The sequence below is a fragment of the Chiloscyllium punctatum genome, chromosome 20 (assembly GCF_047496795.1).
Source record: "Chiloscyllium punctatum isolate Juve2018m chromosome 20, sChiPun1.3, whole genome shotgun sequence".
Lineage (NCBI taxonomy): Eukaryota > Metazoa > Chordata > Chondrichthyes > Orectolobiformes > Hemiscylliidae > Chiloscyllium > Chiloscyllium punctatum.
The window spans coordinates 46991607-47008292 of NC_092758.1; the positions used below are offsets into that span (position 1 = coordinate 46991607).

The 16686-nt window shown below is 38.1% G+C and overlaps 1 protein-coding gene across 4 annotated transcripts in view; it reads left to right on the top strand.

The window, feature by feature from the left end:
• Positions 1-16686, top strand: part of dnajc18 (DnaJ (Hsp40) homolog, subfamily C, member 18) — a 40793-nt gene that overhangs the window by 7736 nt on the left and 16371 nt on the right. For all 4 annotated transcript variants that reach the window (XM_072590856.1, XM_072590858.1, XM_072590859.1 and 1 more), the window contains exons 3-6: positions 2739-2884; positions 8296-8481; positions 12688-12797; positions 13457-13566. In XM_072590856.1, the coding sequence (XP_072446957.1) occupies positions 2739-2884; positions 8296-8481; positions 12688-12797; positions 13457-13566 (552 nt within the window). The remainder of the gene's footprint in view (positions 1-2738; positions 2885-8295; positions 8482-12687; positions 12798-13456; positions 13567-16686) is intronic.

Genomic DNA, 16686 nt, shown 5'->3' on the forward strand with positions numbered 1-16686 from the left:
ATAAAGTTTAGATAAGTTGTACAGGAAGCTGCTTATTTACCTCTCAATTGCTCAAATTTGTTGTTTGATTGAACATGTTCAAAAAAACACTTCTGTGGTTACTTAAACCACTTAATTGAAATGACTGATATTTTTGAGGAAAACAAAGACCTCAAATTAAGGGTCAATTGTACTTTTAAAAACAGAAATATTGTTTCTTTACAATTCACCTGCCTCTTGTTATATATTTGCATAAATGCTGCATGGCACCTTTGCTGTTAGTTTATTCTAGTTGTTCTTCTAACACTGATTCATAGTACCGTAATAAGATGGTGTGTTGAAATACCAATAGCTTTCCACAGAAAAGTGACAAGTATGTGTGGCCACAATTCTACAGAATTCTCAAACTTAACTGTGCTGATCTGGGACAATGCTGATTGACAGATAGACAAATTGAAAAGCAGACATTGTCAGATTAGTTGAGAATGACAAAATTGAATGTCAGATAGTGGGTTGCTAGGGATTTCAGAAATAAAAGGGGTGAAATAACCGTCACATTTTCTAAATACAAAATAAATGGGGTTTTGTGAGTATTCTAAGATTGTATCTCCTTTGTGAATTTATATAAAGCTCTAAATTATAAAGCAGTCTTTGATTTGTAAGCAGCTAAGTCTTGAGAGTAAGAAAATTGGAACACTCTCAGCTGCTTCCAACCTTGACAGTAATAGAACTTTTAAAATCTCATTTATTATTGACTCCTACTCATGATTTATATCTTTTATATTGAAGATAAATTTCTTGTTTCACCTTTGATTTCACCATGTTACCTTCCAATTTCTGCCCTTCAAGGTCTTAACCAGTATTGTTCTGAACTGACTTAAAAGCTTAATAGAATCATATGATGTAGTCTCCCTTCAACGTCATTTTCTTAACTTGCACTTTTTTCCATTCCTGTGGCATTCCATTCCCTCAAACAAAATCACTGATTGTGAAACTTTGCGAGCTGCAAATGGACTGACTACTGTTTTTTTTTCTTCATTACAGTAGTGATTTATATTCCAAAATCATTCAACAGCTGTGGAGTGTTTTGTAATGTTTTGCTGCTGTGAGAGGAAAAAAGACTGCAAATCCAATACTTTCTTCCAATAAAATAGTGTAATTGAACTTTGGATTCTATAATGCAGAAAATGTCTATTTAGCAGTATAATATAACAGTGAAATGCAATTGAAGTGGAATTTACAAATTAAGATTGTAGTTTAGAAATCAGCCTATGTTAATAGGAGTGGTAAATCTTACATCAGCTGACTGTAATAGAATGAATTTTAAATCAAATGTTTGATCCAAATGTTGCTATGATTTGGCACCAACTTTCCTATTCTGAATATTATGAATGGAATATCAAGGCTGTGTTTATTTTTTAAAACATCTGCATTGAAAGGCCATAATTATAACAGTGGAATTTATATTGAATGTATGGATCTGAACTAGAATATTTAAGCACTTAGCTTGATATAATAGACAATAGGTGCAGGAGTAGGCCATTCAGCCCTTTGAGCCTGCACCTCCATTCAATATGATCATGGCTGATCATTCCTAATCAGTATCCTCTTCCTGCCTTATCTCCATAACCCTTGATTCCACTATCTTTGAGAGCTCTATCCAACTCTTTCTTAAATGAATCCAGAGACTGGGCCTCCACTGCCCTCTGGGGCAGAGCATTCCACATAGCCACCACTCTCTGGGTGAAGAAGTTTCTCCTCATCTCTGTCCTAAATGGTCTACCCCGTATTTTTATGCTGTGTCCTCTGGTTCGGCACTCACCCATCAGCGGAAACATGTTTCCTGCTGCCAGAGTGTCCAATCCTTTCATAATTTTATATGGCTCAATCAGATCCCCTCAGCCCTGTACAGCCGCAGAAGCACCTCTTTGCTTCTGTACTCAATTCCTCTTGTTATGAAGGCCAGCATGCTATTAGCCTTCTTCACTACCTGCTGTACCTGCATGCTTGCCTTCATTGACTGGTGTACAAGAACACCCAGATCTCTCTGTACTGCCCTTTTAACTAAATGGATTCCATTGAGGTAGTAATCTGCCTTCCTGTTCTTGCCACCAAAGTGGATAACCATACATTTATCCACATTAAACTGCATCTGCACACTCACCTAACTTGTCCGGGTCACCCTGTAATCTCCTAACATCCTCATCACATTTCATCCTGCCACCCAGCTTTGTATCATCAGCAAATTTGCTAATGTTATTGCTGATACCATCTTCTATCTCATTAACATATTTTGTAAAAAGCTGCGGTCCCAGCACGGATCCCTGCGGTACCCCACTGGTCACTGCCTGCCATTCTGAAATGGAGCCGTTTATCACGACCCTTTGTTTCCTATCAGCCAACCAATTTTCAATCCAATCTAGTACTTTGCCCCCAATACCATGCGCCCTAATTTTACTCACTAAGTATTGCACTTTGAAGTTTCGTTTGTATCCTAGCAGTAATTTGACTTTTCGATCAGGAGATATGAAAGTTTTATGAAATTGGAGTTCCCTGGTACTTAGCTTAATTTATCTCTGGCTGTGACATGACTGATCTGAGAATTTTAATGTTGACACTGAATACAGCAAACAAATGGACCAAAAAAAAACTGCATTTAAAATATATCTTTGTGCTGTTCTCCCAGAAGAGAATCTATTCTAGATCAGCCTATTCCAGATCACAGTCTATCAGTTAATTACTGAATTGATGTTTTACAGGATAAAAAGATGCAAGAATTATTATGAAATTCTGGGACTTAGCAGAAATGCAGATGAAGAAGATTTAAAAAGATCCTACAGGAAGCTGGCATTAAAGTTTCATCCTGATAAAAACTGTGCTCCTGGTGCAACAGATGCATTTAAAGGTACAAAGCTGCAAGTTTATTGCAATGATGTAGAGTCCTAAACAATAGGGGGAAGGATGAGGAACTAAATAATTAGTCCAATATGTACAATTAAATACCTAAAGCATTGATTAGATTAAATTCCCTACAGTGTGGAAACAGGCCCTTCGGCCCAACACGTCCACAGTGACCCTCCGAAGAGAAACCCACCCAGACCCATTTCCTCTGACTAATGCACTTAACGCTATGGGCAATTTAGCATGACCAGTTCACCTGACCTGCACATCTTTGGACTGTGGGAGGAAACCGCAGCACCTGGAGGAAACCCACACAGACACAGGGAGAATGTGCAAACTCCTCACAGACAGTTACCCGAGGTAGGAATCAAACCCGGGTTCCTGGTGCTGTGAGGCAACAATGCTAACCACTGCCGCCAAGACATCTCAATTGACGAGACATCTCGAATTTTAACGAAAACCACTATCAGTTTCAGAAACTTTAAGGTTTGTTTTCATGTCTGAATGTATTCTCCAAATTCCCCCTAATATTTCAGTGTACATCACATGCAATGGATGCGTTACTGAAATTACTGCTTAAAATTTGAGTGATTTTTGTGCTCTTTTCAGAACATTTTGATCGGAACTAGATGATCTCTCTATCATAGGATTATCACGGCATTATCTCTGTTACTGTTTCTTTTTAGTTTCCTGGAGATAAATTTTCATCTGTGAAACCTACTTTGGGCTTTTTTGTAGTCAAATTGGACTTGTTCCCAATTTAATCCTTCTGAGCATTTTTTTAAATAATGCATAAAATGGATGCATAGAATTTCTTTTTGAAATAAATTTGACTTCTGTTGCTTCTTTTTAAAGAACCTTTAAAGTTTGTTGGCCCAACAAGGCATTTACTGCTTTTATTGCTTTCGAGTAAATCAGACACGAACAGCTAAGCCACCTAAAGGCTTAATGTTTTTAAAAAAGCCAGTGAAGCTTGTGTTTCTTATCAAGCAACAGACAGATGACAAACAAGTAAGAGATGCACAGAAAACAGAAATTGCTGGAAAACTTCAGGTCTGGCAGATCTAGGGATAGAAAGCAGAGTCACATTTTGGGTCCAATGACCCTTTGCTTAACTCTTCCTGAATTTTAATCATCTTCTTGGACACAATTGCAACTACATATACTGCATTTGTTGTAAGAGGTAGTAAAGCATGACACAAGGTGGATATAATGAACACAGAATCTGAATGAAAACCCTTTTCTCAAAGAAATCAAAGACCGGGACCACTGATCACTGATGTCATGAATGCCTTGGAAATGTAACTTGTGCAGTTCTGAAACCGTAGCATCATGTTGGAAAAGGTTAATAATTTCACCCAAGTTGGGGAGAAATATGTATGAGTTTTCTTGTTTTTATTGTCCTCCCAGAATTCACACTCTTGAATTATTAAGTAGTTCATCCTTTACAGTATAATTAAGGGAAGTTCTAACTTGGCACCGTACCCCCTATGGTCACTCATCTTCTCTCGTAACCATTACTTAATATTCAGAGCTTCTTAAAAAAAAACCTTTCTCCTGCTTTGCTAATCTTTTGTCTCCTTGCTTTACCTGTTCCTGCTACTTGGCATAGTTAACTGCCACCCATATTCCTACTTAATTAACTTGTGCAAAACAGATTGACATACAGTGCTTGACCCTACTTTTTGATCCAATACTTACTTCAAGAACAGGACCTGTAGCTTGTCAGCACCTATTGCGCTTTGCAGTGGGAAATGTCAACATCAATAACAATATGCTAAATTCTGAAGAAGAGTAATGCTGGACTCAAAATATTAATGCTCTTTCTGTCTCCGCAGATGTTGCTAGACCTTCTAAGTTTTCCCATCATCTTGTGCTTCTTTATCACTATACTGTCGACTGAGTGACTATACTATCACCAGCATGTACACAACTAGAACATTTACCATGTGTCCATTTTTCCCTCTCCCATTTTTGCCTTCTACCTAACTTTTCTGCAGATTGTTCATTACAATTAAGACATGGAAGAAAGATAAGTTACTAAGGATTTTGTTTTTCAATTCTGAGTGAAAGAAATTGTTCCACTCTAGTATCTTGACCTGTTGGAAACTTTGCAAATAATTCTGAGGAGCTGTCATTGTGTTCCTACTCATTGAAAAGTTACTTCAAAGTAAGTGGAACCATATATGGGCTTTTGTTTTCAGCTATGAATTTGAACATGCAATTCAGATTGATCATTGACATAACAGGTACACAGTCTCTCTGAAGTAGAAAGATGGACTCCATGAGGTGGAATTTGCAAAAAACCTTTTAACTATTATGAAGTTGTAATAAACAAAATATCCTTAGAGCAGGATCATATCATTCAAATTAGATGAGCTCATATTTGTGAAGAGGGAGATAAAAGGGACCAATACATCTTGTCACAATATTGTATATGTTGTGAGATATGAGGGTTTAGCTTAATAAATGCAACTGTTTCTTACCTATCTCAATTTCTGAAAAACTCTTGTGGACATTGACCCTTTTTGGGAATACATAAACATTTGGGTGGCACAGTGGCTCAGTGGTTAGCACTGCTACCTCACAATGCTGGGGACCTGGGTTCAATTCCACTCTTGGGTGGCTGTCTGCACATTGTCCCCATATCTTCATCTGAGTGCTCCATTTTCCTTTCTCAGTCCAAATATATGCAGGTTAGGTGGGTTGGCAATGGGAGCTTAGGGTTACAGGGCGAGAGTCTAAATGGGATGCTTTTGGAGGGTCAATGCAGACCTGAAGGGCCTCTTCTGCACTATAGGGATTCTGTAATATGTACCAAACATATAACAAAATCATGCCATTTCCTCTAATACTACTAATTGCCACCTTTTTCCCATATCCCTTGTACTCTTTTGTATTTGTTTGCTCAGTCATTTATCCATATGTTCTTAAATGTATCGACAAAGCTTCGACCTTCTCCATTATTCAGGTGAATGATCTCTACAGCCTTGCAAAATATTAGTATAGATGTTTCTCCTATTCTGTTCCAAATTTCCTATATTCAATCTGGTATTTATAGTCCCTCATTCTTGTTTAGTTCAATGAAGAAATCCTGTCTGCTTTTGTCTTACTGTTCCCTGATCTACTTTGCTGTAATGAAGAAAATGATTAATTTTTGTGTATGTGCATAATTTTACTTACACTAGGCATCTTTCCAATGAAACAAGACAATATACTGCAGATTCTGGAAATCTAGTTGAAGACAATGACCTTTCATTAGAAGCATCTTAATAAATCTGCTTCATACTTGATCTAAAGCTTCCATATTCTTCCTGTATTATGGAGAAAACTGCTTTCACAACACTGTTTAACAGTATATTCCTGACCAGCATAACCCAATTTGAATTTTTGGTTCTTTTCTCAACTGTGTTAATTCCCTACCATCTGGTTATTGCCATTTCCAAATTATGTTCTCTAGCTGGTTAGGAGCATAATCCTTTTCATCACCAAAATTGGTGATATAGTGGAAAATGAAAAAGATCATCTGAGGTTACAAAGACATCTTGATCAATTGAGTCATTGGGCTGAGGAGTGGCAGATGGAGTTTGATTTGAATAAATGTCAGGAATTACATTTTGGTAAAACAAACAGGACAAGACTTACACAATTAATGGTAGGGTCTTAGGTAGTGTTGTAGAGGAGAGAGACTTAGGGGTACAGAATTGTTTAAAATTTGCGTCACAGGTAGGATGGTTAAGGCATTTAGCATGCTTGTCTTTATTGCCCGAACTTTGAGTATATGAGTTGCAACATCGTATTGAAGTTGCACTGGATGTCGGTGAGGTCTCTTCTGGAGTACTGTATGCAGTTCTCGTCGCCCTGTTATAGGAAAGATATTATTAAACTGGAGAGAGTTCAGAAAAGATTTACGTGATATTGCTGAATATGGAAGGTTTGAGTTATAAAAATAGACTGGGGCTACTTTTGCTGGAGTGTAGGAGGTTGAGGATCTTCTGGAAGTTTAGAAAATCATGAGGTGCATAGCTAAGGTTAAGAACAAAGGTTTATTTTCTGTATGATGGGCGAGTTCAAAACCTGGCAGGCATATATTTAAGATGAGAGGAGAAAGATTTTAAAAAAAATGAGGGGCAACTTTTTTTTAGTGGCTAGTGTGTGGAATGAGCCACCAGAGGAAGTGGTGGATGAAGGTACAGTTACAACACTTAAAAACATTTGGATAAGTAAGTGCGTAGGAAAGGTTTGGAAAAACATGGGCCAAGCGCAGGTAGGTGTGTCTAATCTTAGTTTGGGACCATGATTGGTGTGGACTAATTGCTCAGAAGTGTCTGTTTCCATTCTTTACGACGCTGACTCCATCTACGTGTGACTAATATCTAAAAGTCTCTGCATTTAGTATTTGTTTGGCTTTTGTTGCAATTCAGGAGGCAAGAGAATTGGCTCTTTTTAATCTCCTCCGGTTGGATGCAATGCATATTTATTATTTCTTTTTAAGCACTTAGTTTTTAACCTTTGAGTAAAAGTAAATTTTAATTAATCAAAATTAAGGAGCCAATTCAAAGCTATTTGAGTGGAAAAAAGAATTTTATTACCTACTAATCTCAAGGAAAACAGAATAAAATATTTTTTAAAAGTTTTACATATACAGGTTATAAATGTAAAAAAGAAAGTGGATGGGATGCTGAGAGCATCTTATACATTTTAAAGTTATTAGAGTCATAGAATCCCTACAGTGGAAACAGGCCATTTGGCCCAACAAGTCCACACCGACCCTCTGCAGAGTAACCCACCCAGACACATTCCCCAACCCTATTACTCTACATTTACCGTTAACTAATGCACCTAGCGTTGAGTGTGATTAGCTGTTGTCAGATTTCTTCAATATTTGTGAAATAATTAAAATTTTGAGACAAAACCTTCTTGGTATTGTTATGAATCTGTTTCATTCTCCCTCTGCTGTGCCAAGCAAATTACTAAATTGTGATTTGTTTATATACTCCTGAATCTAGCTCCATTGTCTTTCCAAGCTGAAAACTCCAGGCAAATCTTTACTTCCTCCGATATGGTACTTTAACTACGAGTGTGAGCTAAGCAGGTGGTGCAAATTTTTTGATTTTGTATTAGTCGTCTGGTTTCACAGTCTTTGTTTTTGAATAAAATGCATATTTCAATGTAGTTAGTTTAATGTAATAAGGGCGGGTGAGATCAGTATATCTCTCTTTGGGTCTGGATTTGTCATCTTTAAAAGTCTGATGACGAAAGTTGATTATTGATGGTGCATGTTTGCTATTTCTGTAGTACTCTCTCTAAATTTATCACTGTGTTGAATAATATTGTTCGAATAGACATGAACAAAATTAACAAGAATTTAATGGTGAAAATACTAAATGCTGAAATTACGGATATCTACTTTAGCAATAGGAAACGCATATGCTATTCTGAGTAACCCAGAAAAAAGAAAACAATATGATGAATATGGAGAGCAACCACCAACTGTCCATCGACCTTATGCTGGTGGTTCAAATTATTACAGAGAATTTGAAGCAGATGTAACGCCTGAAGATCTGTTCAACATCTTCTTTGGTGGAAGATTCCCCACAGGTTGGTATTGGAAAAATATAATTTTCGCTATATTTAAGGAGTTTAACTAAATGGAAATTATACTATGGTCCAGAAAGATGGTTACTGCAGCAGTGTGACTGGCAATACAAGTGAATACCATGCGGAAGTCTGGATACAACTGTGCACAAGTTGCGCTGGTAGTTAAACTTCTGATGGACACATTCCCAGCATTTGGAACCTTCTGGAAAAACATTTGAGTCTGAATAGACAGGAGTGTTCTGGCTCTCTTAAGTGTGTAGTTATCCAAGAAATTTTAGTAAACTTGCTCTAATTTCTGGGGAACTGTAAAACTTGACCTGTTGCCCTACCTCAGAACCTGATCCCATTGTTATCACTAACTACCTACCACTCACCTGTCTATTAAATTACCCAGGTATCGTCCTGACCTCTTACCCACTTCACTCATTGTGCTCAATCATTCAATAAGAATCATCACAGATATGGTAAATAAGAAAATCTGGTTACCAAGGTTAGATCTCATGGAATACAGGGAGAACAAGCCATTTGGATACAGAACTGGCTTGAAGGTAGAAGACAGAGGGTAGTGGTGGACAATTGTTTTTCCAACTGGAGGCCTATGACCAGTGGAGTGCCGCAAGGATCGGTGTTGGGTCCACTGCTTTTCGTCATTTATATAAATGATTTGGATGTGAGCATAAAAGGTATGGTTAGTAAGTCTGCAGATGACCTGAAAATTGGAAGTGTAGTGGGCAGCAAAGGAGGTTACTTCAGATTACGACGGGATCTTGATGAGATGGGCCAATAGGCTGAGAAGTGGCAAATGGAGTTTAACTTAGATAAATGTGAGGTGGGAAAGCAAATCTTAGCTGGACTTAGACACTTGATGGTAAGGTTCAAGGGAGTGTTTGATGATCAAAGAGACCTTGGAGTACAGGTTCATAGCTCCTTGAAAGTGAAGTCACAGGTAGATAGGATAGTGAAGAAGGTGATTGGTATTCTTTCCTTTATTGATCAAAACAATGTGTATAGGAGTTGGGTGGTCATGTTGCGGCTGTACAGGACTTTGGTTAGGCCAACTTTGCAATATTGTGTGCAGTTCTGGTCTCCTTCCTATTGGAAGGATGTTGTGAAACTTGAAAGAGTTCAGAAAAGATTTAGAAGGATGTTGCCAGGGTTGGAGGATTTGAGCTATTGGGAGAGGCTGAATAGGCTGGCGCTGTTTTTCCTGTGGCATCGAAAGCTGAGGGGCTGACCTGATAGAGATTTATAAAATCATGAGGGGCATGGTTAGGATAAAGAGACAAGGTCTTTTCCCTGGGGTGGGGGAGTCCAGAACTAGAGGACATAGGTTTAGGGTGAGAGGGGAAAGATATAAAAGAGACCTAAGAGACAACTTTTTCACGCAGAGGGTAGTACGTATATGGAAGGAGCTGTCAGAGGAAGTGGTGGAGGCTGGTATAATTGTAACATTTAGAAGGCGTCTGGATGGCTATATGAATCGGAAGGGTATAGAGAGATATGGGCCAAGTGCTGGCAGGTGGGACTAGATTGGGTTGGGATATCTGGTCAGCATGGACGAGTTGGACCGAAGGGTCTGCTTCCATGCTGTACATCTCTGACTCTATGTAATGACATTATTTCTTTCAGAATTTCTAAGTAACAAATTTATTACAGTTACAGTTTGTCAATATCATTAATTGTTTAAAAGAAACAAAAAAAATTAAACAATGCGATACACAATTTATTAAACTTGCCTTGCAATTTTAATCTCTTTGTAGTGCGTTACTACACTTAAGGGGTGGTCCCAGCTCTTCTGTGCTGCATCACACCGTACCCATCTTTCTACATTTGGGCAACAGTTAGCTTAACCATAACAAGCATGTATGGATAAGTATGTCATTTTCCCATGATTGGCATTGTTCAGAACAAGTCTCACACCAATCAGCTAGTGTGTAATCAAGGATTCCAGTAGCTTTGCAAATCTAGATTTCCATTTTCCTCAATTTTTTGTTTCTCCATGAAAGTTGACTTGATTAAAAGCTACACTAGCAATCTTTCATGGAAGAAGGCAATGAAACAGAGACATCCATGATATGCAAGCAGTTCTGGTTTTTGAGTGTTTCATAACTATATGTAATTTCTCAATAACCTTGATGAGTTTGTGGGTTGTGCATTGAGAGAAGCTGCACAGGTTCCCAATCGATCATTGGAAGTAGCAAGTTGCATATAGATTTAATGCAATTATCTTGACCACCTCATCAGGTTGCAAGTCCCACAGCAGCAGATGGCGTAGTTCTCTGATCATGTCCCGTGACATCCTTAGTCTGGGGTGCCCAATGCCACACTCATCTGGAGGAAATGACATTAAAGATGATAGCTCTCTGCCTCTAGTGCCTCTTTCACGCCAAAAGTGTACCTTCTGCTGCAGTTGCTTCGTGGGGTTATTCAGTAGCCAGGGAAGGTTGGTGCAGGTCTTTGGGTTGCTCGCATATTTGCCTGCACCTTCATTTGTCTAGTGGCCATGGTATCGTTAATACCTGCTGTGGTTGGATCCATTGGTCTTTGTAATGAACCTGTCTGGGGAATTCAGAAACAGAACAAGTTCTTGGTAAAGTGAGCAATTAGCATTAACATCTTGCACAGTGAGGGTTTAAAAAGTAGTCCTCAATACAGTGTGACAAAGAGGACCATTGTAATCCTTTGGACCTTTGATATAGTGGACTTTATTCTGATTGGTGCAGTACAATGCAAATCTAGTTGGAGATTTTAAGTGTACAGGTTGTTCTGTTGTAATGCGTGTTTCGTCAACGATTGACAAACTGAGGACACTGTTTCTACAGCATGAACCTTTAAAATGTGTGTTGGCTGTATCGCGATTATAGTGCCAACACTTTAAGCACTGTTTGTAAAGTGCAATTTTTCTATAACGTGGGGTTGCACAAGAATATGACCATTGTGTTATAGAAGAACTGACTGTAGTAGGTTACTGAAACCTTGCCTCCTTATCGTCCATGTCAACCAAGGATATATGCATTGTATATAAGAATGTGCTGTCAAATACATTCAATGTGAGGAAATCAGCTCTATGCCCTCACACAGCCTATGAGATTCTGAATTATGACTTTCAGGTGATATTGTTTAGTCATCTGTGATTGCTTCTGCTTCACAGAGATCACTAACACTGTTCAGACTATCTGTGGTTAGGATTTGTACGCCATGTATTTCACATGCAGGATACTGTGATTACAGATATCTTTAATCTGTACAGCGTAAGTGTCTGATTAATAGAACTGCCCCTTGCTGACAAGTAGAGCCCACATGCTCAAACAGCTAGAAAAAATCCACTTACCCTTCCCTTAATGTAGAGGCAGCCTTTTTATTTTTTTTGCCATTGCATAATGAAAACGATGAAGGTAAAAAGACTGTGAGGTTGATATGTTTAGCTCATCATCTTTTACAGAAATGAATGTACATTCAAAATTGGTATATTAAAAACATAAAATATAGGAGCTGGAGTAGACCATTTGGCTGTTTGATCTTGCTGCAGTATTCATTATGATTGTGTCAATCATCCAACTTAATTCTCTGCTCCTGTTTTACTCCCATATCATTCAAACCCTTTAGCCTCAATGCTATTTCCAACTCCTCAAAATCAAACAATGTTCTGGCCTCTGGGGCTCAGGAGTGAACCAAATTGGTCTGTGCAACATGGTCATCATCCAGATTTATTCATTTGATTTGATTCCACGAGCTACATCTGTGGGATTTGAACCCACATACCCGGAGTAATTCAGTCCAGAGCCTTGGTTTCTTCATTACTTATCCAGTAATATTATCACTATGTCAGCATCTCCCTGTAGCTATGTTCAAAAGATACATTGCTGTGTGCCTGTGTTATAATATATTTTGATAGGCAGTATTTGCATGCCCATAAATGTAAGATGCTTGGATTCTTAAGTGTACAGCACTGATGAATCTAAGAATAGCTAGGACCAATTCAAAACTGGTTACACTTAATTAAGACTTTGCTGACCTGACATTCTGTCAGTGTATGAAATGTTTATCATTCGCATATCAATGAAATGTAGAAAAATTCAGTACTTCTGATTGGAAGAAGAGAACCCTTTTATTAGCTTTACTGTTGCACTTCACTATACCAGTTTCTCAGTTTGTTTGCATTTGTTAAATGGGGTAGTCTTCTGACAACCATATTTTTTTGACCAGGTAATATTCATGCCTATACAAATGGAACAACAACATACACCCATATTTACCGCCGGCGTCGTTATATGAATGACCATGTGGAAGAAGAAGAACAGGAGGCTAGATCTCCGGTTACTGTTAACATTTCTATGAGCTTGAACATGTCAGACTAAGCCATTAAACAGTATAGTGGTTTCAGTTTTATTCCTTAATACCATTTTCATTTGGAAATAACTGAAAGTTCCTGTATTCCTAAAATTTATAGACTTAACATGTTTGTTTTGTCTTGTGTTAAATGCCTTTTAGACCTAATTGTAATTAATGGTCAAGTTTCTTCAGTGGGATAGATTTGATGATCAAATCTGTGGTAAAATTGTATGACTGGCTTCTCTTTTCCATTTGAATCCGATTGCCATCCAGTTAAAGCTAGTGTTGATGAAAAACCTTCTGTCATAATTAATTGGTCGTTTTATACACAGAAGGGATCAGGGAGGAAGGACATTTTAATGCATAGTCAACATGGTGATATTATACAAAGGTCCCTGCTCTAAATAACCAGAAGATGATTTACATATATTTTTAACAATGCAGCAATGATTTTTAAAATATCTTTAAAGCATATGTATAATGTATGTATAGGCAAAGAATTGACATAGATTATACATAATAAGGAAAGAACTTAGTTGCTGGGAAACAACATTATGCTACTGGGATTAAGGAAATACTGAATACAAGGTTTCTCCCATTGTGATTTGTTAATTTGACTGTTATTTTCTTGCCCATTTTGCAGGGAACATATTCAGTATTTTTGCAGCTGTTGCCGATATTTGTATTAGTTCTTGTATCACTTGTCGCCCAGTTGACAGTGATCAACCCTCCTTACAGTCTTTACTACAAACCGTAAGTTTAATATTTTCAAAATATTATCATGCTGTCATTGTTCTATAATTGGTGAGGGAATGGTGTATGTGGTCATAATTCTTAAGTGGAAGTTGAATATAAATGATATATTGCATTTTTTAAAAGAATCTAAATAGTTCAGTGTTAACAGTTTTATTTGTATTTGTTCCTGCAGGTGGCAAGATTTGCCAAGTATCAGATTTTGATTATTTGTACTTGTTCAGTCCATTTTGTTTTTAAACTACATTGGAAAAAAATGGAGGGTTCTGTAAATTTCTTTATCAATAGGGTCTGGATTCAGTGTTGAGTGTGGTGCTGGAAAAGCATAACTGGTAAGGCAGCATCCGGGGAGCAGGAGAATCGACGTTTTGGGCAAAAGCCCTTCATCAGCAATGAGGCTTGTGAGCTGGGGGGGTTGGAGAGATAAATGGGAGGGAGTTTTGGGACTTGGGGATGTAGCTGAGAGTGTCATAGGTAGATGAAGGTGGGGTAATGGTGATAGGTCGCAGAGGAGAGTGGAATGAATAAGTGGGAAGGAAGATGGACAGGTCATGAGGGTAGTGCTGAATTGGAAGGTTGGATCTGGGATAAGGTTGGGGAGGGAAAATGAGGAAACTGGTGAAATCCACATTGATCCAGTGTGGTTGGAGGGTTCCAAGGCAGAAGATGAGGCGTTCTTCTTCCAGGCATTGGGTGTTTAGGGTTTGGCGATGGAAGCCTCATCTTCTGCCTTGGGACCCTGCAACCACACTGGATCAATGTGGATTTCACCAGTTTCCTCATTTTCCCCCCCCCACTTTATCCCAGATGCAACCTTCCAACTCGGCACTACCCTACCTGGCCATCTTCCTTCTCACCCTCCAACCACATGGGATCAATATGGATTTCACCTATTGCACAATCAGCTACCTTACCCTAGCCGGTCCCATTTATCTCTCCACTCCTCGGCTTACAAGCCTCATTCCCTGATGAAGGGAATGTCAACTCTCCTGCTCCTCAAATGCTGTCTGACCTGCTGTGCTTTTCCAGCACCACACTTTCGACTCTGATCTCCAGTCCTCACTTTTTCCTCTAGATTTAGTGTTGATTAGTGTGTTTTGGTTACTATATTTTTGTAGATTAAACTGTTCTATTTCTTTAAAGATTATATACTTTGTTATGTTGCTTTTAGATGGAAGTGTTGGTTAATTGACTTTACTGGACAGATGATTTGCGATGGGTGGGTGGCTTCTGTTTTCCGTCCCAGCTTCAGTTACTGTGAAGGTCCCACCTCAAGTTCTCCTTGCCTGAGGTGTGGCACTCCTCTGGTTAAGCTACCGCCAGTTGTGTCTCTCTAATGAGAGAGCAAGACGTGTGATAAATCAGATAAAACTCTGCCTACTCAAGTAAAAACGTGAACTTGGTACATTATCAAAAAAGAGGTAGATATCTTCCCAATTTTCTGTTAAAATTCACCTGCACCAATTAATTTGTTTTCATTGGTTATTTATCTTGTATGTTGCTTTTGTGGGACAGTATGTAAAATTGGATATGTTCACCTATAAAATAATTGTAACCATTTCTTTGAGGAGTAACTAGTTTAGTTGGAAAGGCTTCAATGTCCAGAGAATGTAAAAGGCACTATGTAAATGTCCTTTATTTATCCCAGCAAGCTTAGAAAAATAAACCTGATTGCAATGGAAATAAGGTGCTTGATACAAGATGGAAGATATTTGCTCAGGCTTTCTTTTTCTTCCTAGTTACTAGCTTCAAATTATATACAAGCATTGGCAATGGAATTGGCATTCACAGTCATGACCCTTTCCTCAGTCATTCCTGGTTACATCCAGCATTCACTTTCTTTATTGATACACAAAATCTAGTTGCAGGAGGAGTGCAAATGTTGGTGAAATACTATTTCAGGATCCCTAAATGAGAGAATTCCTGGTGGGAGAAGAGATCAAGTTTTTCTGTGTAAATGTATCTTTTCTTAATGAGCAAACATGCTAATTTAGTATCAATGCAAAATAAATGGGATATTAATAATAAGGGCATATGCATCGGTTTTCTAGGTTTAGTACAACCACAAGAGGGCAGAATTACATTTTAATGTTAGTGCTGGATTGAAAAATTAAATGTACTGAAAGTTGATTTTAAAAGTTGGGTATGCATGGAAAGAGAATTGTAAAATATCATAGTTATTGGAAAGCTGAACAAGATGATGGCCATAACAAAGAAATAGTGCCTTACAAATCATTAATACATTTGTTGCACAAGAATGTACAAGCTTGTTATTGCTCACTGCAATAGTGTATTTGAACGGAAGCCCTCCTTTTCTGACTGATCACAAGTTAAGATTTTAGAAGAATATGCAAAAAAACACCCCAAACCTACCTGATTTTCATACCCAGTTTAATAGTAAATGTGGACCAGGTTTTGGTACTTAACAAGAATCACTACCTAATCTATCATGTGTAATTTAGATTGTAACTACAGGTAAAAATTAAATTTAATTAAGTAAACTTTAAATTTGTAAAGTCAAAGCCCTTAATAAGTTTCCCCTTAAAGACACAGACAGGGGAAAAAAAAATGAATGGAGGTGAAACCGAAAAAGCAATTCCGTAATCTTTATTCACTGGATCTGTTGGGTTGATTCTTGCTGATCCAAAGGGTTCTCCTTGATCTTTATCTGAACTGGAAACCAGTAGAAACAGAAGCACAGGGTGGCCTTTTTTTTGTGTGTGAAATGTCTCTCACTTACCTAATTCAAAGTCACAATTTGTAGCATCTACTGAAAGAAAGGATGTTGTTAAAGGTTCAAAGATTTGAGGATGTTGCCAGAGTTGGAGGCTTTGAGAGGCTTTGTTGCCAGGGATAGGCTGATTTGGGCTGGGGTAATTTTTCCCTGGAGCATTGGAGCTGAGGGGTGATCTTACAGAAGTTGATAAAATCATAAGGGACATGGATAGGGTGAATAGCCAAGATCTTTGCCCCAGGGTAGGAGTTTCCAAAACTAGAGGCCATGAGTTTAAGGTGAGGGGGCAAGATTTAAAATGGACCTAACTGTTTCATACAGGCAATGTATGCACATAGAATGATCTACCAGAAGAAGTAGTGGAGGCTGGTCATCTGGATGGGTAT